This window comes from Eretmochelys imbricata, chromosome 11 (assembly GCF_965152235.1).
Source record: "Eretmochelys imbricata isolate rEreImb1 chromosome 11, rEreImb1.hap1, whole genome shotgun sequence".
NCBI lineage: Eukaryota > Metazoa > Chordata > Testudines > Cheloniidae > Eretmochelys > Eretmochelys imbricata.
Window position 1 is genome coordinate 58,366,750 of NC_135582.1, and position 27,055 is coordinate 58,393,804.

The following is a 27,055-nucleotide window of genomic DNA, read 5'->3' on the forward strand; positions in this document are numbered from 1 at the left end:
GCATGACTAGAGGCTACAAAATATATTTTTCTCTGACACCATCAAATCCTCAACTGGCTTTTGTCTGTGGTGGCTTTAGTTCGTAAGTCAGTTTCACTTATAGAAGAATGTGAAAATGCATCTGTTGCAGTATAGCTGATAGAGTAGGAACCAAAGATGGGTTCATCATTTCTCTCTCAAAAATGATGCATTTTAACACATTCTGCTATGTTCAAAACGTCTACTTTGTGTTGCCAAAGGAGAACACTCATTTGATAGCTACACATAAAGAGCCTAAATCAGACACTGATTGAGCTAAGTGCTGAGCAACTTCCTTGTGGTGCAAATCACCCACAATTCACATCAATTCAAGAGGAGTTGATGATACTTAATGCCTTGCAGGATTGGGCCTTTGATCTTGAAATACATTAAGTGTCACCAACAGGCAGGAAAAATCCTGCAAAATTTGAGTTAGCCAAAATAAATTATCCAATTTAAGCTCATTATGCATAGAAAGATAGTAAATGAAGAGCAAACTTGACCAAATTATAACTTTTGCAATAGAGATAAAGCTTTCCTCATTTTAACTACTTTCAGTTATTTCAAAAGGACTTTCTACTTTAAAAAGACCACAGAGAGTTCAAAACAATCTGTCAGTTCTAACACTTTACACTACACACACACAGCACCAAAGATTCTTCAATGGCCTGATAGTTGTTCATTCACAAAGTCAAAATTTCTCTTCTTTAGGACACACAACAATTTTGTGAACGTAAACTACATACTGCAGCAAATGGTCTCAATTTTATAACAGCATAGATGCCAATTTACATTGCCATTTATTGTATCATTTTCAGTGACAAAATATGTTACATGCGCCAGCTTTCTCTTTACATAAGGTCCAAAATACCACTGTGCCCCTTTTTGCTCATGCAGAGGGCATTAAAAATTAGTGTTATCACACTTTTGTAATTTCATTAAAAAGTATTCAAACTATAATCTCAATTGAAAATGAAGGGCTGTGTATTAAGGTATTAGACAATATGTGGAAGTCTAGAATACAGATTAGAAATATGAATTGTGACACATTTAACTGATCACAGAAAGCTTATGACTACTTTATTACAAACAATTACATGAAAAACTAGTTTTCATCAACTATTAAACCTTGCTAAAATATTTCACATAGCAAAATAATTTCATTAGGAATATTGATATAGTTAGGAAAGAAAAACAATCGTTTAGCTTCACCTTTAGGAGTTTATCCATAACAGTAAAGTTTAATATTGTTTTCCTTTTGCAGATGATGTCTAAGCTCTTTGTTCGAATTTGGTTGTAAAAATGTAGCTATTTAATGTTCTGCAGCAAAAGTTCCCCGCTGTTCTATACTGCAGCTATTTTGGCATGGACCTACCACCCTTCCATGTGCATCAAACCTATTCTATTCTACAGGGTCACTGTTAGAATCACACTGACAGCACCTATCTCAAAGAAATGTCCTGTAAATAACTGACAGTAAATCGGTTCTGTCCTATAAGTACAGCAAGTGTACGGTTTACAGAAAGAAGAATTAACATTTAATTTCTCAAAGATGTTGGTCCCTTTTCTTTTCTTGGGTTCATGATGAAGATAACGGCATCTAGCAATTTACTGTGAGGAGGGGAAAAAAGATGCCTATAGCTACTTCTGAACAGTTGTGGGGGGAAAAAAATCTTATTACAGCTAATCTTCAAGTCTCAAATACATAATGGTCAGTGGTTTTCTGTAGATGGAACTTAGAGTTCCAAAATTACACTAACCATCAAATTATGCGTAGGTCACCGACTGGGTGGATACCCTATATTCTGTTTAATGCATATTTTCAATTACATATATATTTTAAACCAACTGTATCTTTAGTTTAATAACAGACCAAGTATTGAAAACACAGTGAAGGGCTATTTTTCTACCTCAGCAAAAATACAAATGATACACTAGATGACCCCAGAACAGCGACTGTTAAGTTTATTCTCTTTAAGATATCAGCTATGATCAGGAAAGAAAAATAATCTTTTTCAGCACAAAAAGCAGCCCATTTCTAACAATTAATCAGCCTACATCTGCATTACAAGGAGATACCAGTGTCCCCTTTTCCTTATTCAAATTAGATGAGGGGTTTTTTTCCTAGTGATATACTAGTAATGCATAAAACTAAGAATACGCTTTCTATTTTAATTCATGCTGAATTAAAGCAAAAGAAAATTAGTGTTTTCCAACTATATCGTATATGTGGTATAAGATAAACTACAGTGCATTGCCAATTCCCAAGCTAATAAGGCTTTGCAGCTTTCATAGCTTCAATACCTAGACATGTTCAGCCCTTTCAAATAGCAAAATTACCTTTTTCAGACAGTATTATGTTATTCTTCACCTAGATTTGAACATCTAAAACCTATTCCTTATAAATAGATCAGGTAAAATAAAGTAACATTCTCTGTGCAGACAATTAAAACATGTTAACAGTTATTGTAGATAAAATTTAGCTCTAAATGATAGCCTAACAATTTAGAATATAATATCAAATGTGATCAATCTGCATGCATCAGTCTGTATAATAATGGATATCTCCGTACCCCCGGCAACAAGGTATTTATATCCTTGAAACAGTTATAGGATAACAAAGATTAACTAGTATTCTTTTGTAAAACTAGCTGCAAGACACTGATTTTGATAGACAGTACTTTTACCACCCTTGATTGGCATTTCTCTGTGTTGAGAGAGATATTAAAACAGATTTCTGAAATGTACTTATGAAGATCAAAATATGTTTAAGCTTTAATGTTAAAAAGCTGAGAACAATCAGCAGTACAAAATTATCAGGAACACCCATAGAAGAATGCACTGCATCAAGAAGATTTTTTATATTTGTAGCTTCCTATAAGCATTTAAACCATATGGTAGATTTAAGTACTGCTCGTGTAATTTAGTTACAACTGTTTGAAAGTTCTCTCTTTCAGACAAATATTATAAAATTAAATTGCATGTTTTAACAGGTAAATGAAGAAAAAAATAATTGCTATTAAACTGGTTTCAAACTCATTTAAGAAGCAAATATTATACAATTGCTTCCTACCTAAAAGTTGATTGTGTTATTTGGGTTCTACATTTAATTCTTCTATACTGAAGTATTAAATAGCACATTTAGAACATTAATATTTAAGATACACTCAAGACTCTGAACTCATTTTCTGTTTTCTCAGAAATAAAATACACACATACAAATACAGCTCCATTTACAGACAGGTTTGCAAGCTTAATCAACAATTTTGCAAATCTGAATTTCCTAGCTATTAATCATTCTTTTTTTCAAAATCCTTATGGAGTGAATTACTAACTGAGAGGGGACGCCAATTCTAGTAAGTGAATGTTACCCAACAGGAATATAAAGCTGTCAACACCATAGTTCTCCTGCACACTCTAAATTCTCTCCCAGACTTCGTATGTTTTTTAAAGATATATTAGCCTTTTTTCCCAGGGACCCTCTATAAAACCTGCCAGTCACAAACATCTGAGCACTTGTGTTTTATTACATACATGCTTTAAAACAGACTGGTTAGATAACTGGTGAAACATTTTGGAAAGTGTTGGACTAGCCAGAGCAAAACAAAACTGGACTCTAACACCTTCAGCTGAAGCAAACACCATTGTAAACAGTACAGAAACTTTAAAATCCCCTATTAAAAACAGCCTTGTTTATTTTTTTTGTGACCTACACAAGTTTATTACAGCTGCCATAATGGCCCTTTGAATTATGTACATTAGCTACAAAAAAAGTCAGAAGGCAAAACTTCTCCCTAGCAGAGCTGATATACTGTTTGCAGCACTTCATATAAAATATTCTCACTGAAAAATTCAGTGAGAAAAGTGGAACGTCCGTGCACTTTAATATATCTCTCTTTCTCAGGGAAATCATTGTAAAAAAAATGTAATAAACACAAAAAAAAAGTTATAAAACTTGTTACCAGAGGTCATCAGTCCCACCATAGCTTTAGATAATTTAAATTAAATTTCTCCATTTTTAATGAAAATGTACAGGAATATTTATTCTTGAGATTTAACTAAAAGTGGGCATAATAGAAAAAAAAAAAACATTTCAGCATTTACCTACATAGAACGAATGAAGGGAAACTAAGAGTAATCAAAATGTGATTTGTTAGCGTCTTATTGCCCTGGGGTTCAAATCTTAAAACACGTTCTACAGACCTGAAAAAGATTGTAATTACACTGTCTCTAAATAGAAAAACATTGAAAATATTTTGCTTTTTGAAAAATATTAGTTTTTTATAAAACACATTTTAAACTTACAAAATAAAAATCAAACTAAGAGCACATCAGCTAAAGTCTTGGAAGTCACTTCACTATGCAACATTTCAATATAGTTTGCTTTTACTGAAGAGTCTTCATCTATGACTAGCACTGGAAAAGTGGTTTATTAACAACTTATTTTTATAGACACGAAGTTTTGTACATGAAAGGATATTATTTTCTAAAACTCTAATATATTAAAAAAGTACTTTTCAAATGCCAACATTTGAGTGTCACAATTAAAGTGACAAAATTATTACCATTTCAGTGTACATTTGGAGCAATATGAACTTCTGAAACCGACAGACACAGTTATTTGCATTCACAATACATTACTTGAACACAAAGTCAAAGTAATGTGTTCGTAAACATCAAATCTTAAAAAGAAAATGGGAAACATCTCTCTGAAAAACAGATATGCTAGTTTATCCTGAAAGCTTTTCTAAAAAATAAAAATCAATCTTATACAGTGCCATTATCTTATAAAAAAAAATCCACCTTAACTACTTTAGCATTGAGTATTATAGATTCTAGATCAGTATTCAGACAAAAATAAAATTGTTCTTGCTCTCAATATGAACAAGAACTAATGAATAAACTGTATTATGGTACTCAAACTATGAGACACTCAGGCAAGCTGTCTAAAAAACCCAAGGGAAAAAAAATTCACCATGATTCCCCTACATTTTTAACACTCCAGTCTATATTAAGCTTATAACAAACCAGACAGCAGTGAATGAAAATGTAACCTCTTAAAAGTTTGTCTTCAGAAAGGAAAGTCTTCATGTTAAACTGAATGAAACGCTCCGTACTTCAATAGGCCAGAGGCAATCTGAACCACCAATATAATCACAGAACCCTGTAAACTTCCTTTGGCAAAGCACAGTTGCAATTATAAAGCAACATATATATTCCAAAATGTTTGAAGTCATCCTTTTTTTAAGTGCATTTTAATAGATCTCCAAAACTTTAGTTCCAAGTTCTAAGCCTTTCGTTAAAATGAAGCCACAGTCCTTCAGTCTTCTAAAAGGCACCTATGGCTATAATACTTACTTTCTAGCATTTTCAGACAAAACTAGCTAGTTGGATCCCACTGTTAGCCAGTGAATTATTTTCCTATTAATTTCTAATTGGTATAATACAACAAGTCTTTAACTGTAAAGTTATTTCTCCCTTTGCATACTTTAAAAGAACAAAAACAGGTTCAATAAATGGAGATGAATTCATCAAAAGCACAAGAAACTGCTGAACTTTTCTACCCTTCATTGAGTAAATATACAGATCACTACAATTCGAAAAATACAAGCTGCAGCCTATCAACAAACTTCAGCAATTAGAAACCCTATTGAGAAAAAATGCTTAAATCAACCATATAATGACAAAACTGTTAAATTAAGTTCACAGTACACAGTCATGTGATGACAAAATTAATGTATCTTTTCTAAATGTCCTTAATACTGACCCTTTCTATTATGAACTGATTAGATTTTTGTATCCATCATGGGCTAGATTTAAAAAAAACAAAACAAACACCACAAACATATATTACATTAAATAGCTACATTTCTTACTAAATATAAAGATGTCCATGGCCTGTTTTGAAATATTTCTCTCTCTTATTACCTGATCTGCTACAAAACGTTAAAGATATTTTTCGAAATGTAATGTTACATTACATCAATCTCATCAACATCAAAATTAAGAGGAAAAAGCAGGACATTTAAGAGGTCATCGGAGAGTTTAGCTTGAGTAAGTAGTTGCTTGAAAAAAAGCAGCCACTCGTGTCACTGAAACATGCCATAAACACAAAATTGAATAGCAACTAGGGAGCAGAGCAACTATGAAATTTAAAGCTCTACAGAGAGTAACTGTGCCAAAACTGCAAAATTAATCTGTAATAATTATGTTAAACAAACTGATCCTAACCATGTGTTTATGTCTTCCTATGTCCTCTGCATAACAGGTTAACTGCCTAAAGATTTTATAACTGTTCATATAAGTTCCATAAAGCATATACACTCTACAAGTAATATGTGTTGTAATTCAATAGAGCAGGTTTTTTCAATTTATAAAACCATTATGGTTTTAATTATTATTATTAATAAATATCATGATATATTTTAAGTCACTAGTGAGATCATGTTAACTATAGTTAAGCGTTCTCCATTGCTCTCTTTTGCTAATAATCATCTATTGATGCATGATTAAAATTGTATTTTCCCCTCTAAAAATAAGGCCGTCATGCAATACAAATTTTAATGTGATCTTCCACTGTCAGTTTATAATTATGCGTATTCAACAAAAGCTTGGCGTATTTCGTCCCAATCCTGTTTCCATTTTTCATCAGTAGGGGTAGGATAAGGCCTTTTGTGAGTTGGCGTAGATATAGCGATGGACTAACCATGGTACTAAAAAGGCCTTTTAATAAATATTCTGTGAAAAGAGTCAATATGAAACGAAGCCCTTACATGCACCCTTTTAACACTGGAATAGAGTTGAACAGTTAAAAGCTTTCCAGTAAAAGCTAGAAACTGCTAACTGTGACATAAACCTGCCAACACCTCGCACAGAGTGGCAACATGCCCAACAAAATGCCACCTTCTGGATACACCACTTTTCTATTTAACAGTAAATGCGGCGGCTGGTTACTGATGAGGAGCAAGTTGGGTACTGACAATTTGCAATCCACTTCCTGTAATCCTACACCCAGACAGAAAGCTTAATCAACATGAACCCTGACACTGTGCCATTGTAATTCAGCTGCCAGTCTGTTATGTATACATTAATACTAGTGGATGGTTACCTCCCACTGATTTGGTCACAGAGCCATTGGGCCTCCCTCGGGTTCCCATAGGACTGCCATTCTGCTCGAGCCTGGCCACCTTCACGGGGGGAGGACCTTTGACATCAGGGCTGCCGCTCCCTCTGTCTGGACTATCCCTTAGACAGGGACTCTCACTTCTCCGCTCCATACTACTTTGACTTGGAGACAAAGTTCCCACGGGCAGATCACAGTAAAATGAACAAGGACCTAGAAAGAAAGAAACATATACACTTCAGAGGTTTGTAAAGAGAGCATAACCAGGGAGTTCAAGAGCTACTAATCATCATTGTCCGCTCACTTGATCCAAATAAAGCAATCAAAACCCCGGCTTTCAGAATCAAATTCATTCTCTATAGCGTGCAAGAGCTAAACTGCTTGAAACCCAGGTATTTGCGGCCGAGTTGTTAATACATTGCCCACCTAGACTGAGGAACAGACAACTAACAAGTACTGACCCACAACGGCTCGCCAGAGCGGATCGTTCACTTGAAATTCGGTGGCACAAACCATGTTATTACCGGAGCCATTTACACGTTACATTTCTGTCTCGCGGGCCAGTTTAGAAAGTTGGGTACTTTGAAAAAGGCAGGTGTGTTAAGTAACTCCTGCACAGAATTAACCCGATCCACGCGGACACAACGGACTGTGAAGACCCGCTTGTGAATTAATACAGCGATATGCCGAGACATGAAGATCTTCTCTCTTCGGAAGATCGCTCTAAAAACTAACGTAGCGCGCGAACACCGCAAGGACAACAAACCAGATCTACACATGCTCTGGGGTGCGTGCAAATGTGACCTGCTCCGTATGCTAGCAAACGGGCATTAACGTCGGCACGTTTTTCAAAACAACATGCGACAGGTACTTTGATTACACTTCACTGATCAAAGCGCCGTTAACACATCCCGGGTCAAGCCTCCTCTTAGTTCATTGACACTGGGCGCCAAATCAAACTCAAGTTCAAATTCACTCGAAAAACTCCCCCCACCTGCCCCCGGTCCCCGTACCTCGCGCTCCAGCGTGTCTGCAAGGCAGGTCAGTTTGGGGTGCCCACACGGGATTTAAAGGAGTTCGGGTTTGCAGGTTTGACTACACAACGCAGTACAAACCAGGCCAGCAAACCCCAAGACCTGTGTGCCCCAATCCTGCTCGCCGGGCTCCTGGGAACGGCCGCACAGACACATAGGAATAAGAAGGGACAGGGCATTGCTGCAGACAGGGCTGTTTCTCCCACAATTAACACCACCGCCGTCATTATTTCATGGACACCGCAAATAAGAAAACTAGCTAGCTCCTCGCGACAAAGGCTGCTGCGAGCTGCTCACCCACGCCGGGTTTGTGGGCGCGCTCCTGCTGTACTTACTGCTTATAGTCTGTCTGTAAGTTGGCTGAGTTGGGCTCTGTCCATGGATCAAAAGTAGAGAATCCAGGGTGGAAAGTTTTCTTGTTTCCTCCTTTTACGTTCCTGTTTGCTTCCTTTCTACTTCCTTCCCCCCTCCCCACCCAGCTGACCCCCCTTTTCCTTGTCCTCGAGTCCGAGCTTTAAGGTCCTGGGTCAGGGTGCCTTCTTGGGCAGAGCTGGCTGTCACGAGTCAAAGCCCCTTCCACAGAGGGCAGCCGGGGTAGTGTATGGGGGTCGGGGGGGGGGGAAGAGGTGAGGGGACTGGCTCCGGGGGGGGGGAGGAGACGCCCGACTTCTCACACCTTCGGCAGAGAAAATCAATCGCGGGGGAGAGAGGGGGTGGCGAAGGGGAGGGAGGCCGCGTCTAAAGGGGCCGCTATCCCGGGCAGCGGGAGGAGAAGCGGCAGCAGGAGGAGCCGGGAAGCGGGCGCTTGTGATCGCGGTGAAGAGGCGGCAGCCCCCGATGTGTCACTTTCAATCGCTCCCTGCTCTGCCAGCAGCAGCAGCAGGAGGAGCAGGAGGGACTCGCCAGAGCGAGAGGAGAGAAATGATTATTAGTTGCGTTGAGTCATCAAGGCAAAGTGAGTCCTTTTTGGGGTTGTCCTTGGTTTCAGTGTCTGTGTGTGTGTGTGTCTGTGTGTGCGGTTTTCCTGTCCCCAGATCTTTGCATCCAAAATAGCAACCACCTCCCGCCCCTGCCTTCCTCCCCTCCCCCCACACCCCCAATAAATAAAAGTCTCTGGATAAGCTCAGCTCAGGTACAGCGCGGAGAGAAGCAGCCCCCCACCCCCCCGCGCCCCAAGCCACGGCTGCTGCAGCTCCAGCCAGCCCCGCTGCCTGCAGAGGGGTGGGGAAGAAGGGAGGGAGGGAGGGAGACCCGCCTGGCAGGAAATTAAACACCAATAAATAAATAATGAACGTCTCCCCGGAGCGCGCACACGGGCAGGAGAGCCAGGCGCTGCGCCGGGGAGGCAGGGTTAGGGGCAGGAGGCGGGGGAGAGAAGGGCACCCGGGGAGGCGGAGCCGGAGCCGGGCGCTCTGCCCGTCTGCCCGCGGCTCCGGGCCGGGGGGCGAGCGGGCGGCGTAGAGAGAGGCCCGGCTCGTGACAGCGGGAGCAGCCTGCCCACGGCGAGTCGCTGCCGGGCACGGCCTGGGCTGGAAGTTGCGCCCTCCGCCGGCTCCAAGCCCACCCCCGCGGGCAGCTGGACACGTGCAGCCCGGGGGAGTCGGGCCTCGGCGGAGGCCGGGGGCAGACAGAGGCGCGGCCTCCCCGCCATCCCCGGCTGCAAGGTGCAGCCGCAGCCCGGACAGTCCGCCAGCGCCGGGCTCTGGGGCAGGGGCCAGCGCGCCAGCGGGCCGGGGCCCTCCCGCCCATCCCCGGCGGCAGCCCCCGGCCTCGCCGCTGCCTGGCTGCGCCTGGGCCGGGGAAGGGGGGGGCGGGGGGCTCTGCCCGCAAACGCCGAACCGCGCCGCCAACTGCCCGGCCCCGCTCGGGGCCGCCCCGCAGCAGCCGAGGCGGCGGTGGCACCAGCTCCGCTTTAAGGTGGACCGAAGAAATTCCAACCCCCTCCAGCGGGGCGTCCCCGCCGCTCGCCCATGCCCAGCTCCCGCTCCGCCAGGCACCAACCGACTCGCCCGCCCGCTCAACGGCGCCTATTGCGGCCGGCCGAGCCCCCTTCAGTGGGCCTGCTTTTACGGTGGCGCCGGAGGGTCAAAAAGAGGGGTAGAAACGCGTTAAAGGGGGACACATGGGAGACCTGAGGATTGTGGGGAGGGGACTGTTCGTGGAAGCCTGCGGCTGGGAGTGGGAGAGGAAAGGAGCCCAGCCAAGTGCGGGGGCAGCGGGAACGGGACACACACGCTCCCCTGGCTCTGGTCTGTCACAGACCCTTTGGGGAGCGGGGTTCAGTGACTGCCTTTGGGACCGGGAAGAAGAACTAAGAATAGCAAGCGCTCCGGGCGACCCCCCTGTCCACTCTGCCCAGCCCTGCCGAGGAGAGGGGGTTGCGGGAAAGAACAAGCTGCAGCCCCTGCTCCCCAGTAATATCACCTGGAGCAAAAGGGGAGAGCGAGCAACAGTAACTCCTTTCCTCCACCACCCCACGCGTGCCCAGGACAGTCTCGGCGGGCTTTGTAGGAAAACCAGAAGCAGCAAGAACAGCAGCAACTTTCAACCCCGCCACCAATGTTGCGCTCCCGTGTGGGGGCGCCGGGGGGGGTCAAATTATCTGGAGGTAAGAATAAGAACGAGCAGCACTAATAGCTTCACACCCATCCTATTATCTTAAGTCGGGAGAAAGAAGCAATCGCAGCAGCTCCCAGCCCCGTCGCCACCATGTTTGCAATCCCTGCCGGTAGTCTATGGACATCATTTGGAAGTAGAGCCGCAGCAATGCAGTTTCTTTGGGGATTTAGGCTGTGTGGAGCTTGCAGCCTGGTGGTTGTAGCCGCGGTGCTGCTGCTCTTGCTTTTCCTCCAGACGAGGTTAATAGGTTGCAGAGGGATCGTGTCTCTCTAAGGGCTTTGGGCCGTACAAGGAAGTGGGGCTGGGAGCCTGTGAGACGCGGCGGAGCTGTGACCAGGGTAAGAGAGAAACTCGCTTCACTCCAGATCAATCCCGGTGCAGCAGCAGGATTCCGCCACCCCGGAAAAGGCAGCAGCTGCTCGCCTCCCATCGCTGGGGCGAAGGACGGGTTCCTTCCCCACGCAGGGGCGGGGGAGGACCAGCGATCTCTCGCTGCGTGGCTACGAGGCGTCTCGACAGGGTGTAATCTCTGCCCCCGGGTCCGGAAGAAATGGAAGGGGTGGGGGCGGGGGTCGTAGCTCCGGGTCAACTTTGTGGGACCCAGAACTAGAGGCTCCTGCCAGCAAAAGGTAGGGAGGGTGGTGTGGGGCGAGAATTCTCCACGAGGCACGGAGCAACGACCCGCTCGGACAGTTTGCATGACTTGTTTGAGAAGGACTGAAAGCTAATACATCTGAAAAATGCAGACTTTGGAGGAGTTTAATGCAAAGTAGTTGAAGTATGTCAGCCAGATTTCGTATTTGAAAGATGACAGGTGGGGGGGGGGAGAGAGAGAGAAGAATCCTGGAAGTTTGGAGAGCAAACTTTTTTCAATACCCTAGTGTAACTGAACAAAATAAACTGCGTAAAATGCTGTTGTCGGTTATATATGGAAGTTCGTATTTTCTACCAACTATTGAATAATTAAATAATGTTGATTTATTCTTACCTTCGATGTTGAACTACGAATTCCTTCGGATCAATGGCCAGAAAGTTAGAAGAATTGGTGATTTTAGGACTTCAGTACTTCTGGAAAAAAATACCAGTGGTTTAGCCAGGATCTTCCCTGTTTGATTCGTCACTATTATTATATCTGATGATGTGGATGGACAGAGTCAACCCAAGCTCATTAATGAGCTATTTTATAAACACCACCGTCTGAAGATCTTCATTTCATTTTGTCAATAATCCTTTCGTTAACATCAGAGACGTATGTCAACAGCATGATTACAGGACTTTAGCAAAGTTCCTATAAAAGAATACAACTGGCTTGTTAATCGATTAATATTTTATTATTTGTAAATATTTTATAAAGTTTTCAGGGAAACTATTGATTCTAAATTATTAAACCACTCGGTGGGGGGAGTTGAATAATGCATACAATTAAATACATTTAAATATATACGTTGCAATTGCTTTATTTTCAATTAATCCATTGCACCTCTTTTCTGGTATGGGTTTGGGAGGGGGGAGGGGTTGGTCTTTTTTATTTTATTTTTATTTATTTTTTGCATTTGTGCGTTATATGGAGAACAAGCGCTGCAAACTTGTTTTCTGTATATAAAATTCCTTAAACTTTGCATTATTGAGTAGTAATAATTGTGGCACGGAAACTGGGAGGATTATTATTAAAGACACGCAAAACTGAACCGATTACTTAAATTCTGCGGGTTAGTAATTTCTGTTTCTTTAACTTTATTTTATTCAAACAGATTTATAGGAGATTTTGAGATACATGATGTTTATTTTTCTTTTACAGAATACTTCCCAATAAAGGCCTTTTCTGTTTCAAATTACATATGCTTTTTCCAGTACAAATTTTTCACATTTATTTATTTCAACTGGGGGGGGAAGCGATTACTTTCCACCGCATTTTTAATATAAAAATAACAAGCTGGCTTCTCTTTTATTAATAACTTCTGCTTTTTCGTCATTTAGAACAAAGTCAAATACCAGGGCTTTCTGTTTGGACCTAGTCTGATGAATGCAAAATGGATGCGCTTATTAGCGTGCGACAATCATCGTTATTTTCGTTTTTTAAATCCTCGCGTGGTGTATTGCCAAATAATTTTCTGAACACAAATCTCAGTGGAAAGGTTTGTTTTTAATTAACTGTCACTTTTCCAGCCAACACGCGATTTCAAGTTCCAGCGTTGTCCGACCTTCAAAAAGCGCAAAGAGCCGAAGGCTGTGGAGTTTTTGCAGATTTTCCTGGACAACTATTGCGCTTCCTTTCTCGGCTGTTCATCTGCTGGGCTCCGCTGCGCGGAGTTTGCGACATTTGAAAGTTGTCCCCGCCTGGGATCACAGTGGGAAATATTCCTTGCTCTTCGCAAATTCTCCCCCCGCAATCGAATGACAAATTACTCCTAGTCAATACGATTTCCTTCTTTTCCTCTTTCCTCCAGGAGCTGCCTATGTCTCTCGGTATCTAGCTCCTTTCCTCACCTTCCCTATTTTTCTTTTTCTTCGTAGAGGCCCCTGCTGCCCTGACCCTGCCTTGTGCCCCCGTCTCCCCCCTGGCTTCCCGTGGGTGCTGTGAGCTCGGACTCCTCTAACGCCTGCCACCGGACTTGGAAGCGCCGGGCTCCCTGCAGCCGGCGGCCAGGCTGCAAGCAACAGGGGGGTAGCCCTGCCCTGGAGAATCAGCGGGTACTTCGTTTTCTATTTACTCCGCCGCTTTGAGTGCCGGAAGCCAGGGCCTGTCTCTGCATCTCAGCGGCGCTCCTGGGCCAAAGGGGCTGTGCAGCGCTTGAAATGCACCGACTGTTGCTGAGGGGGCGGGAGGTGGGGCGGTTAGTTTCTTTCCCGGTGGCTAAATCAGCGGAGGGCAAAAGGCCTGGAATGGCCCAAACCTCCACCCGCAAAGGGAAACCCCTAGCGGAGCGCAAGGAAAGGCCACGAAGCCAGCGCCGGCTAATCGTGCACATGAACTGTTCATCCTCCGAGCCCCTCCCTGGGAAGGTCGCTCCGCATCGCCTTCGGGGCTGAGAGCGGCGGTGGGGGGAGAGTCCGGAGCGGCTGCACCGTACTCCGCTAGGGGTGGTGGCAGGCTACAAGCCTTGGCCAAACCCCTGCCAGGGGTCGGAGGCAGGGCATGGGCTGGAGAACAAAGGAGAGGCGCAAGAAACCACGCAGCGCCAGTGAACCAATGTGCCTTAAAACTCATTCTCTGGTGGCAACAGTTACGGCAAAAATGCGAACCACGCAAGTGAAGGGAAACAAAGCTCGCCCCGTCTCTAGAGCTGTAGGGCGCGTCCCCCTCTCTCTCTCTCCCTCTCTCTCCTTTATCTCAATCTGGAGGCAATTTGGGGACTGGAAAAGTCTGGTGCGGGCATTGGGAAGTGAGGGCCCGGCACAAGAGGTAGGGAAGCTGGCGAGAGAGTGGGGGAATCGGGGAAGGGAGTGACAGACGGGGGTGGGGGGACTGGGACCAGGGGAAGGGGCAAGTGCGGATGGAGGAAGGGGAGAAGGGAAAAGAAGCGTAGGGGGGAGTGGGGAAGGAAGTCTAAGTGAGAGAAGTGGGGTGGTCAGGGTAAGTCGCCTGGGGGAAAGGGGGTGGGGGCCGAGATGTTGCGGGGAAGGTGCTCAGGTTCTGGGGGTGGGCTTTGAGGGACGCTTGGGGCTGGACTCTAGCTGGGCTCCCCTGGCCTGGCGGGGATTTCATGCGGGTGTGATTGACCGGCCTGTGGCCAGGCCCGCTCTGGACCAGAAAGGAAAGAAGGAAGCTCGGTGCTCCTGGCGCCTCACCTTTTCCTTCTTGCCCCCAGATGTGCCAGCATTTGCAGCTGACCCCCCAGAAAAGGGGAGGGGTGGCATTTGGCCGAGGGGGAGTGGAGAGGCTGCCTCCGCGCCTTACAGCTGCAGCGCGGGGACACAGCTCCTCCTGCCCCAGGCTCCTCTCGCAGCTCCGGCTCCGCAGCAGCCCGCGCCGCGTCACCGGCCCCGGGGAGGCTCCTGCTTCCGTCGCCGGCCCAGCTCAGCGCCCCGGGACCACCTAGGCCCCGCGCTCAGCGCCGCCGCTCCCGGCCCCCAAGCGGAGCAGCCCCGAGGCTGCTTGGAACAGCGCCACCGCGCGGGGAGCTGCGGGAAACTCAAGGCCGGGACCCGGCCGCCTCGCGCTGTCAAGGGACTGGTGCCTTGGGGGACGGCCAGCCTCACCCCTGCGGGGAATCAGTGCTGCGGAGACCCCCGGGGGAGCTGCCCCGAGCTCCAGGGAGCCCCCCAGGCGCGATCGGACGTGCGATCGCGCGAGGCCCCCCGGGCTGTTTGTTTCCCCTCTCAGCGTCCTTCCTCTCTTCCCAAGGGCAGAGTCCATCCAACACCCACCCGCGGGGCACCTCGTTGGTAAGAGCGCATGCAGGGCTGGTGTTGGTGACCCTACAGCCTTGTTATAACGACTGGAGAGTGCGTGAAAGTGGACACCCGCCCTCCCCTTCTTGGGAAATCTCTGGATTTCACTGTGCTGGGGAGAAGGGAAACACAGCAAGGGGTGTAAGGGAGTGGGGGGGGCGGGGGAGAGGAAACCTGGGGAAGGGAGGAAGGAACCTGGTGCATGATTGTATTTTTCTTTCCTACCATTCCTTCCTGATTCTGGGGGGGGGGGACCCTGATTCTCAGGAGCAAGCCCTCAACCCGAGAGCCCCTTGAATGCTGCCCATTTCCAGAGCTGGTGCCGTGTTCCTTGGCACTCTGCAATCCCCAGTATTACAAAGCGATCACTCACACGGTGGAGACGGAACAACACGCACCGCAAGCTGGCATGGCCGGAAGAGGAGTGAATTAATAAAGCCCCAAGGTTTCCCTCCCCTTCGAGCAACTATTACTCTTCACAGTTGTGGGATCAGCACCGGGCTAGAAACTGCGTCGTGCACGGAACACAGCCCTGGTGGTGGGGACAGATTTAAAGAGCAACGCTGCCTTCAGCCTCCTTTCACTCCTAGCAGCCCAATAAGGGACAATCTCACTTGCAGGATTTTCTAGCCAACTGTATTCTTTGCGCCTTTACATTCAATGTAGGAGCACAACCCATTAATCCAGCAGTCAGGCGGAACAGAGACCGGCAGTGACCGCAGCTTCTGGGCGCACTGAACATGCTTATTTAGCACCAAAGATCAAAACTACTGGCCGTTTTAGACCTGGCTACAATGCTGGGGAGAAAGGCGACCCTCCGCCTTTGGCCTTGTCCAGCCATATAAACTGGTTGCTGAGACGTTGGCTGGCTGTTCTGCATTACAGAATGCAAATGCGAGCGTTAAAGGCTACTTTCCTACGGCCGGGGTTTTGGTTTTGTTTGCGGGGTGGGGGGGGTACTGTATTTGTACCGCGAGGCTTTTTAAAAAAAAAAAAAACCTAAAGACGCTCAAAGGCATCAGATCTTTAAACAGATCATTTTCATGACGGCGATTTCTCAGCAAAGGCTGCCCCCAATCCTCCACATTCCGCCGTCTGAGGACTTTATTATTAAACAATGTGCTACTAACCTGAATTGCATGGAGCGGGACCTGTGGATTTGTACTGTACAACTGGAACAGATGTATTCTACAGCTGGAACTGGTGCAAATACAATTTTACCCAAAACAAATGCATACGAAAACCCTGGCCGGGGATTTTATAAGTAGAGATAACATAGTTCGTAGAAACGCTCGCTAAAATGCTACTTGAGAAAAACAACACTGATTTTGTAGATAGGCCAACACGTGCTATTTTCCAGGCCCGAGTCTGCTCCAGTTCAATCAATAACAAAACTCCCGTGATTTCAACTACATCTAAGAATTAGAGAGGTCGCCTTTTCCTGACTTTGGCATGTCACTTATTAAAAACAAAAGTAATCTGTCACAATGTTCACGTGCTGATGGATTCTCAGTAACTTAACAGCAAAAGCACAAACGTGTTTGAAAAGCCAAGTTTCGTTTCGCTTTAAACTACAAATATTATTTAGTAATAAGCGTATTGTATAAGAGTTGAATGGAAAAAATAATGATTTACATTTTCTGAGATAGCTATCTTTTACATTGTACAAAGGTTAAATGTGTTCAAACTGTTTTGTTTTTCATTACTATTAAGAATTATTTTTTAATATTTATATAACTCTATATTGTTATATTTAAATGTTATTTAAACTTTTAAATAGCGTGCCTATTTCCGAAATATTAATATTTGCTTTATGATAATTTCATGCTAGTCAATTAATGTTTATCAATTATATATTTAGGAAGCTTGTCTTCATTAGCATGTCATATGTGGCTTCTTTTATAAACGGGGGTGGGGTGGGTTAAAATGATTAAAATGGAAAATAAAGCAGTCATCTTCTATGCGATTTTTCTCATTTAAGGTGACAGAAAGTATATATCATTTCATGACAAGTGTTTTTATTTTGTTTAAGGAAAAATTATTTCATGCGATAAAATAAAAGTTACGTAACAAGTACTCGTGACAAATGCAATCAAAACACCACATCTTTTAAACTCCCTGCTACTAAGCCACGGAAAGTCAAATGAAATGCATCTAGATATAGGATATGCGAAGAGCTGCCGTTTCCAATGCAAACTATGTCGACACAACGAAATGAATATCATTTCTCTATCACAGGGCCATAATCTATAGCTAACAGATGCCGTAAGGAATCGCAAAACCAAAATACGTACATGAACGCAGAAGTGAGCCTCAGATCTGCATTGTTAGCCCAAAAGCGTTTACAAGGGTGATGATTTCACAGGGTGGCGAATACTGTTCTTTCCTAGTTATCTTACGGAACTGTTATATTTAGTCGGTGAGGGGTTTAGGCACTAAGGACTCACCAAGACATTTTAAGTGTGCAATGCTGAGCACTTGTACCGCAGAGGCATGGCTCATTTTCATGACAGCTGTCTGTGTGTTATCTTTCTGTAATGATCTGCGTAAAAAAAGTGAGAGGTTCATGTTGTTTTTCCTCTCTCTCTCTCTCTCTCTCTCTGTTCCCAAAGAAAAGAGAAGATCATTTTCAACCCACGTGGAAAGCAGCACTTTCCCAAAGTTTCTGAAACTTGCTGCAGCAGCCAAAACCCGAACTTACATGGAAAACATACAGCGATTGAGAAGACAAACCCGTCATCAAAACACCGTCCCCATAACCTTCAAAATTAGCATTGATCTCTCCCACTTCTATCCCCTCCTCCGCACCCAAGCGCGTCCCAGCTTAAAAGCGGCTTCTTGTAGCGGGCGAATTTAATTATCAGTTCAAACTATGGAGTAAAAAAAACCGTTCGCCTTCCTGCAGGATGCGGTTTCCGTTTTTCGTCTAGACCCAAGCTTTCCCTTCCCCTACAAGCAAACAAACAAAACAAAAACACTCCGATCCTTCCATAACCCCCTCAACAAATAAAACAACCCGAAAAACATCCTCCGGATCCTTCAGTTTTATAACAATTGGCATCAATTAGACCTGAACTCCCCCTTGTTCCCAGCGATTCCTTCATAAATTCCTCAGACATAACAAGGACAATATTGCTAGAAAACTGAGGGATCTGAACAATAAGGAGAAATTAGAAACCGCCGCTTAAAATGTAGCTTTCGACCCTCCGTCCTGTCGCCCCAAAGATCTCAGTTAAATCCAAAGGGAGTTCTGCCTAGGTCAGCCTTGTAGAAGTAAACGCAGAGGGAGTTTGGGGTGCCCAGAGACCGAAGGATCGGGCCCTGTATTGGTATATTTCCATGCAATGGCTAACCTTGCAGACCTGAATATACACAGCAGGCTTGTCAGGGAATTTCAAGTTAAGAAAAATATTAGAGGGTTTTATTGAATTGTAAAGACTGAGAAACAATCTCCCTTGTTGATGGATAGCTTAATAGGTCCAGGGAACTAGACTCGATGGCTCTTCTGTAGAACCCAGGCAAGTTTTAGACAAGTAACACTAAAATACAAGGGCCACACAAGAACACAAATCATGGTTCTACTCGATTACCCTGTTGCATGTTTTTCCCTACAGGTATAATAGCAGAGAAGCTATAGGAGAAGGGTTAGTTAATGCTCAATACAAACGTTTAGCTACTAAAGATACTGATCGCAGAGAGCATACTGGTTGTCTGTATTTAGCAAGAAGGAGCTAACTTCGGCCCACCCCTGTCCTGCAAAACACACCGCGCTCCAACGTACTGTACTTTCATTTGGATTTAGATAGGTTTTCGTTTTGTTTTGGTTATTTTTCTCCTCGACTCCTAGGTTTCAGGGCTGCCCATGGCCGGAGAAGGGAGCCCCAGCAGAGTCCTGGTTTGTGGTGCGAAATGTGATTTGTCTGTTTACAGCAGGTTCAATTAAAGCAGTTATATCTCCTGCAACGGTTTGGGCCCAATCAAGGCACTTCCATTCAGAAAGTCAAACAGAATCAGCGTTTACACACGGCCGGTCCCGGTGACCGACGCTCCCCATTTATAACAAACCTAATGAGTCTTGAAGCGCTGTGGAACCCTTGATTGCTCTGCCATTGAGCTGACCAGGCAAATTGCCCCTTTTAAAGAAGTAGGTGTCTAGCGAAATGAACTTTGCTTTGTGTCACACAAAGAGCGAGGCCTGAGGAGGAAATCGGTTTGGATGAGAGGACGTGGTAACGCGGAGAAAGCCTGGCTATCCTTTTCAAATAAGCCGTGCTTCAGATAATCGGGCTTTCAGATGTCTGTCTCCTGGATCAATACTCCAGTTTTCAAGAAACACTCAGTTCTTCAGACCCAGGGATCGTATTAGATGAGAAATATTCAGCTCTCTCGACAGTTTTTCTTTTTCCTTATTCCACCCGGCCCTGCAGTCTGCTTCCCCCCTTCCCCCCCCCCCCCTTTTAAATTATTTTAAACAGAACTGTGTTTCTAATTTGTCATTACAAGAAACCCTAGACAAGTGCAGCGTGAAATGTTCAGGGTTTCCATTCAGCAACGTGACGCCAGAAGCAGGGAGGCACATACAGGCGAGAAGCTCATCAAATAAACATCCTCATTTGCCCTGCAACTTAATGAATGTCCAAACATTTCCTGCAGCCTCATGGTCGAGTCTCGGGTGTCTCGGTGTATCACGAGAACCCAGACTTTGAACCAGCGCGAAGTTTCCAGGCGAACCTGAAGGAGCCAGGCGTCCAAGCCACCTTCCATAGAAAGGGTCAAATCTTGCTGGCATTGCAGCAAGCCGCCGAGGGAGTAAAGCCGGCAGGATCTGACCCAGAGGGATTTAAATCTGAACCTGAGGTGATTACAGACGAGGGCTGGGCACCGTCCTGCAAATCTCCGAGGCTGGACAATGGCCCAAACTCATGTTGTGCCCAGGCTAGGCATGGCGGAATCACCTTGTTTCCCCACTCAGCGGACCTGCCCCTGGTTAGGGTTTACAGGGAGCAGGACGGGGAGCTCGTTGAGGCAGTTCCAAGCTCACACTTGCTTCCCCTGAGCAGAGGTCACTTTGATCCCTCAATAGTTTGGGGTACTACTCAGTGTTATTCAATCGAAAGGTAACGTCTGGGAGCCTAAGGGTCAGTTTCCTTTTCGTCCACTAACCTAAAACCTCGCATTTGCTCCTGGTTTGTGTGGTTGCATGGGTTTTTTTTACTATAATGGCTTGCCTATGTGTACATATACACACGCCTTTAGTGTCATGTACTGTGTGCACACACACGGAGAGATACTCCGCATCACGGTAGAACAGAATCCCCTGGCGTACCAGATAGACTGTGATCCGGATTAGGCTCCCTTCGGACCCGGCTCCCTTCGGACCCACAGCCAGTTTTTCACTTTCCTTGGGAGGAGGATCGCTCTCAAAAACAGCCAGCGAGCTTCCGCCCAATTGCAGATTCTTAAAAGGTGCCATGTAGAAATATTAGTCACTCGACGAACACTTCAAGACCCAGGTCAACCGCGGGCTTGGTCTGTTCCATCTCCCGGAATCGATGCCCTCCCCGAAGCTCTAACAGGCTAGTTGGTCTCACTCTGACACAAGCTATTCCACGCAGGTTTCTGCAGCGCAACTGGCGGCTCAGCCTTTCCAGCTCTTCCCTAGCTGAGCTGGGCTTCTGTAGGAGCAAAAGGCAAGAATCCATCCTACGCCTAAACCGCTGTTTGGTGTCCTGCTCTTCCCCTGCAGCGCTCCAGGCGTCCCGTGCCCAGAGGAGGGGAGGGAGGGGGTCCCATGTCGCTCCAGAGGCGAAACTCTCCAGGATCTCTGCGCTTTGTCAGCACGCCGGAGTATTTGACATTCACAATTACCTGTAAATACTCCGACAGTTTTGTGTATGAAACACTTTTTTAGCCTTCAGGTTGGAATCTGATAAGTTTTATCCAAGGGGAGGGGAGGGGAGAATTGGAAACTATTGCAACTTTACTGGAGGAGCGGTGAAAATTAAGTGCTGAGCGCTCAGTTACTAATAACGCCCCATCTCCCCACCCTAGGATTAGAATTAAGAGAGACGCCTTGTAATGATCATCTAACGTCCTCTAAACAGACAATACCCAACCGGTTGGGTTTTTTTTTTTTAAAAAAAAGGTACGGAAGGTAAGGAACGATGGAATCCTATTACCAAAGAGAAAGAGAGAGGAAAGCAGATGCGGATCGATAGAACTGATTAAAAGAACATTACATCACCCCGACAAATCAATTCACCCCTGGGTAGATTAGGTGACACCTTTCCACTCCTCACAGTTGCTAGAATACATCCAACCACATTTACAAAATTAACGAGATCTTAATTGGTCGTTGGGAGCTAAACTCCACATTCAGTCGCTCTATGTTTCCTCCAGCCTTTCAGTCCCCTCAGCTTTCCCTGCCCATCACATCATAGCAATTAGCAGCATGGAATTACCTGTCCGCTCCTTTGTGCCTCCTTCAAAGCAAAGAAGGTAAAAGTCACCTCACCTATTAGCTCGTGTAAGTGATAACGTGGTGGTAACTTCGAGCTACCACATTTTGAGATTGTGTGTCACATGCTTTAGCATAAATAAGGGTATTATGGCCCTACTGATTTACTGGATCAGTTCATCTGTGCACCAATTTGTGGCTCCTGCAGTTCTTTGCACATATCACTCTCTCCCTGGGAAGATTTTCGCACGCATGGAGTCTTGCCATTGCCAGATGTAAACAACAACAGCTCCCGTATTTTCATAGCGCCTCAGTCACTTCACAACGAAGACGGACTTCTCTTTATTTATCAGCTGGTTTGTCCCGATCTGTCAGGCTATTTCTCACCAGATTCGCCCGTTCTCTTCAGAGGAATCTGAGTGTATTTCAACGTCTCAAATCTCCAAAAAGACAACACCCAGGGTGTTACACTTTTTAAATTGCTTGCTACACATAGACAGTAACTCCACTTTAATCAGCTGGCTGGGACCGTTTGTGAGTGTAGCGGGCAGGTTCAAAACTACACGCAGACAATATTATGGAGGTTTCAGAGTAACAGCCCTGTTAGTCTGCTGTAGCTCAGGAAAGCTTATGCTCAAATAAATTGGTTAGTCTCTAAGGTGCCACAAGTCCTCCTTTTCTTTTTGCGAATATTATGGAGGTGATACAACTTTCTTTGTACAAGTTTTGCAGTGCCTGGTTACACGCTTTGGAAGCATTCTGGTGTATTGGTTAGAGACTGGAACAACTCCAAAAGATTTTTAAAGAAATGTTTAATTCCGTTTCAACAGCAGCATCACGCGTTTGATAACTCGTTATGCCTTGTATGTATATACATTTAATAACCAAAAACAAATTAAACATAACGCGACACACTGAGGACGATGACACCGAGTGACCAAAAAGGCACTGTTCTTTCCCACAGCCCCTACAAAGGTTTAGACGAGTCAGAGTGTGTCATTAATTTCCTGGCTGGGGGGCCCCGATCCTGCTCTCCTGATCCAGGCCAAGCTCCAATCGGAATTCAGGCTCTTGTCTGCCCTTGCTCAGTTTGGACCGGCGTTCAGAACCTGACCTATACTATTATGCTAGCTACGCTGGAACCTAGGAAATGTCGCGGAGCTTGGTCGCACGCGGACGGGACACGGTTGCTAACTTATTTACGCGTTCTGCGTTGACACTGAAATCAACACAGCCCCAGGAAGGACGGTACATGTACCCCTCTAACAAATCCATACTTCAGATATCACTGCCTCTATCCAGCCAAAGAAAGATTTCGAAGCCCATACCGTATGGGACCCGATCCTGCTCTTATAAAGTCAGCGCGATGTTTGCCACTGATTTCTATGGGGGTAGGATAGGGGGCCGCTACACAGACATGTACTGGGACCAATTCTCCTTTCACAGCAGTTTTACCCTGGTGAGAATCTGTTGCCCTCACACCAGCGTGATAGCAGAATCAGGCCTTTACAAATTCCAGTTTTCCATTCGAAATGTGCAGCCAAGAGCGACCGGCATGGGTCTGAAAAAAGTCCAGCCACTTCACGGATTTCCGAACGCTCCTGGCGTGGCTTCCGGTGCTTCTGTCTAACTCACACCTGGGCCTGACAGCACAGTTGTAAGGGACACATGTCGGTGCTCCAATATCTGCGCGGGTCATTACAGTCATTGTAAGGGGTTGGAATCTGACCGCCAAGATAGATGCTGCAGCGGAGTGACCGCAAACAGAGCAGGGCACGGCCTGGCTAATAATATCACGGTCTGAACAAAAGGGGGAGGCAACAATACTGCGTGTGCCCGTGCTGTGTGCTAACTGAATCAGATCCTGGCTGCCTGCGCCCCACGCCCAGAGGCCGTTCGTTTCTATCAGCCCCAACCTGCGGCCTTTGTTCGCGCACCAGACTCCGAGTCTTGCTTGAGGTCTGCAGCGGGATGGGTCAAGTTTTAGCTATGGATTTCCAGCCACTGATCCTGGGTGAGTTACCCCGGCTCTCTTTTAGCAGAGATTCCCAATGCTCAAATTGTAATTCTCGGACTTGGTTAAAGGGGACACAATCCCCGCGGGCAAGAGGAGCCAGACACCGGTCTCCCCTTTGTTATCACCTCCCCTTTGTTATCACCGCTTTTGGACCCAGAGGCCTTTCAAAAGGACAGGACTTCGCAGGCGCTCAAGAGTGACAAGCCCGCCCAATAAGTCAAGAGTGAGGAGTGAGCGCCCAGCCTGTCACAGGGCCAAGTCCCCCCCGAGTGGTTTCAAGGCCAGTTGCAGAGAATCGTAAAAACGAGTCAGTCAGAACAGCCCGGACAACCAGCGGAATGGCCCAGTTTGCCACTTATTCGCTGTGATTAAAGATACCCCGTCGCTGCGGGAGGCAAACTAATTGTGGTCTGGGGGTAGGGGGGTCTGTCTGGCCGCTGGCACTGGGCTAAGTAGCAGCCGCCCCAGGCGGGGATCAGAGAAACCTGTTCGCCTCGCAGGCTTGTGCCGAAGTTTGATGCTTTGCTGGGATTTCCCAGCAGGGCAGGGCTAGGAGGGCTGAGGAGGGCCGAGAGCTCTCCGCCAACCCGCAGCTCCCAGCTCAGGGAGCCGCCACCATCAATCCTGACAGCTCCAGGAGGAGCAGGGACCGCTCCTGGCAGCCTCAGCGAGGGCCCCTGTGCCAGCCCCCCGCGCTAACCAGCGGCCACCTCTCCCGCTACCTCCCCAGCACGGCTGCCACCCCCACCTCCACCGCCAGGCTCGGGGAAGGGGATCTGCGCCTGCTGCCCATGCCACGCCGGGGCGGGGGGACCTGCCCCACTCGCAGCGCGCGGAGAGAGGGCCCCGGCCCACGGGGAGGAGGCAGCGGTGCCATCACACAGGGCGTTGATTGCACAGGAGCTCCGGCCCCCCTGGATCAAAGGGGATTTTGCTTCAAGGGGAGCGGGAGTCTCTCCCCTCACCACAGTTACCCCACTCCCCTCTTCTGGGGCCTCAGGCTGTCCAAAGCTGTCTACGTCATTTGTTCACTCACGCAGCGCCTACAGCGAGTCCACCCCGCGGCGGGTCACCTCTGGCGTCACGCAGTTGCGGGTCTGCCATTGGCGCGCCTGGAGAGTGCGCTGAGCCGCTCGCGCCCCACCTCCCCCCCCCCCACCGCGGAGCACGTGACGAGGGCACGCGGGCTGCTGAACTGCTAACCTGGGGCGGGGGGGCTCCCACGTGGGGCTGCTAAGTTCCGCAGCCCCGCTGGAGTCCCGTGCTGCGCCCCGTGTCGGCTGGGTTGGCTGACCGCCCTGTGCTCCCGGCCAAGGGAGAGCGGGACGTTCGGCCCGTGGAGGGCCGGGCGCTTACGGCCTGGGTGTTTCCGCGTGCCCGGAGCCACCGAACCCCACGCCTCGCTCCTCTGGGCCTCCCACGCGCCTAGGAGTCATCCCGCTTTTCAACCCTGCGCCTCTGCGAAGCCCCTGCAGTTTGCCAGCTGTCCCTGGGGCCAGGTCTCCGGAACTAGCCCGGGCAGCCTGAACCGACCCTGCACCATGAAAACGGGCCCAGCGGCGCTGGCTTCTTTCCTAGCACAGCCCGAGCTCGCCGCCTGCTGCACGTCCCCACCGCTCCCAGCCAGAGGCGGCTCCTCTCCCCCCAGCCCGCGGGGCAGTGTTGTGACACAGGCGGGTGGGTAGGGGGTATTTTGGGGGGTGTTGGTAGCGGGCAGACGGGCGGTTCGCATGCGCTCGGAAAAAGCCGGCAGCGCCTTCCAGGATCCCCACCCCCACGAGGGAACCTGGCAGCTGCCTGGGTCCCTCGCCGTTGGCAGGCCCCGAGAGTCAATCCGGAGCCCACCGGCAGTGGAAGCGTCTCCCTCGGCCCCTAGCAGGAATCAGCTACAAGCAGACTGCGGTGCAGGGAGCAGGCGGCTCCCGTCGGCCCGCGTGGAGGCCCTGGCAGGGGGAGCGGCCTGCGGGGCCAGGCCAGAGCTGGGGTGGTGAGCCAAGTGCCCAGCGAGCCCGGCAGGCTCGGGCCCCCGGCAGCGGAGAGCTGGGCACGCACCGGCGAGCCCACGTGCGGCGGGGAGTCAGAGATCGCGGAGCTGCGGGGGCCTGCGCCATCTGCCTTGTGCATTGCCGCGTACACATCTATCTTTGCAACCCAGTCGCAAGCGTATGGCTAAAAATAGATGGTCGACTTCCCTCCCCCATGGCTCCATGTGTCTGTGCGGCGGGGAGCCAGCCATCGTGTGATCCCCACCAGTGCTTGCACTGTGTCTGTCTGCTCTGCGGTGCACACCAGGGCAGCTCTGGAGCTGCGGGACTCTGCGCTCAGGGCACGCAGATCCTAGGAGCAGGCCGCTCTGGAGATGCTTGATCTTCTGGCCCCTTGACTGGTGCCCTTCCCAGCTGCCAAGTGTCCACTCCCTCCCAGCACCTCTCTGCTTGCCCTGGAATCAAACACAGCAGCGCAGTGCAAAGCAATGTAGAACTCAGGTTGGAAAGCTGCGGGGGAGGGGGACAGAGGAAGGGAACCAAATATGTCATTTTGTCAATTTCCCCCCTTGTTTATATGGGCCTGCTTTTATGAGCCTGTCCTGCAGCCTGTGCACACACATATTTAAACCGCTTTTGAAATACTCTGACAGTAAAATCTCAACGAACTTCCAGACCCTGTTCACGCCCCTAAAGCAAACACAATGGAGTGTCTCTCCTATTTGAAATAATAGTGTTGTCAGATACATAACACCCGGCAAAGGCCAGCAAGCCCATGGTCCCAGGTGAAGAATACCGGACTGTGCCAAGCTGATTGCCTTATGACACCCTAAAGATGAAGAGTAAAAAGCCTTGTTCTGTTCTCCCCTCCCCTCCCCAGCCTATAAACCGCCATTGGTTTTATTATGGCCTTGGATCTTTTTCAGTTTGGAAAAAGAAAGAAAGGAGAGGAAGTCTGAGGTCTATTTTTATTCATATATTTTCGATTAAGACAATTAAGTAACCCGCATAATGTAGCAGCTACTCCCTTTTAACAGTTTCCTTATTTCTGTAAAGACAGTTTACTAACTGTGGCTCAAACAGGCTTCCTGCTCCCTTAAAGAAATTAGAAACAACAGCTAATAAAGAAGCTAAATATGAGGTAGGCTGCATGGGAAAATATATAATTGTCAGCCTCAGATTTCTCTTTCATTTGTTTATGAGTCAGGGATAATACACAATTCATTTTCCCCAAATCTTAATGTCAAGGGACTGATACCACAGTCCTGACTTTAGCAAAAATGGATGATTAGCTTGGAAAGGATAGCAGGAAGAAGCCCTTAACTGGCAGCAGTCAAACTACTGTCAGCCCTGCTCCAGAGCCCTTCCTGGAGGGCCTGCAGGGGAGATGGCCTTCTCATTAAGGTTATT

General features: G+C 47.3%; 1 protein-coding gene across 1 annotated transcript in view; it reads right to left on the minus strand.

Annotated features, from left to right (window-relative positions):
- Positions 1 to 7,310, minus strand: part of SATB2 (SATB homeobox 2) — a 156,292-nt gene extending 148,982 nt beyond the window's left edge. Inside the window, exon 1 of the mRNA XM_077830025.1 lies at positions 7,127 to 7,310. Coding sequence (XP_077686151.1) covers positions 7,127 to 7,295 — 169 coding nt within the window. The 5' untranslated portion in view covers positions 7,296 to 7,310. The remainder of the gene's footprint in view (positions 1 to 7,126) is intronic.
- Positions 7,311 to 27,055: the final 19,745 nt, after the last annotated feature.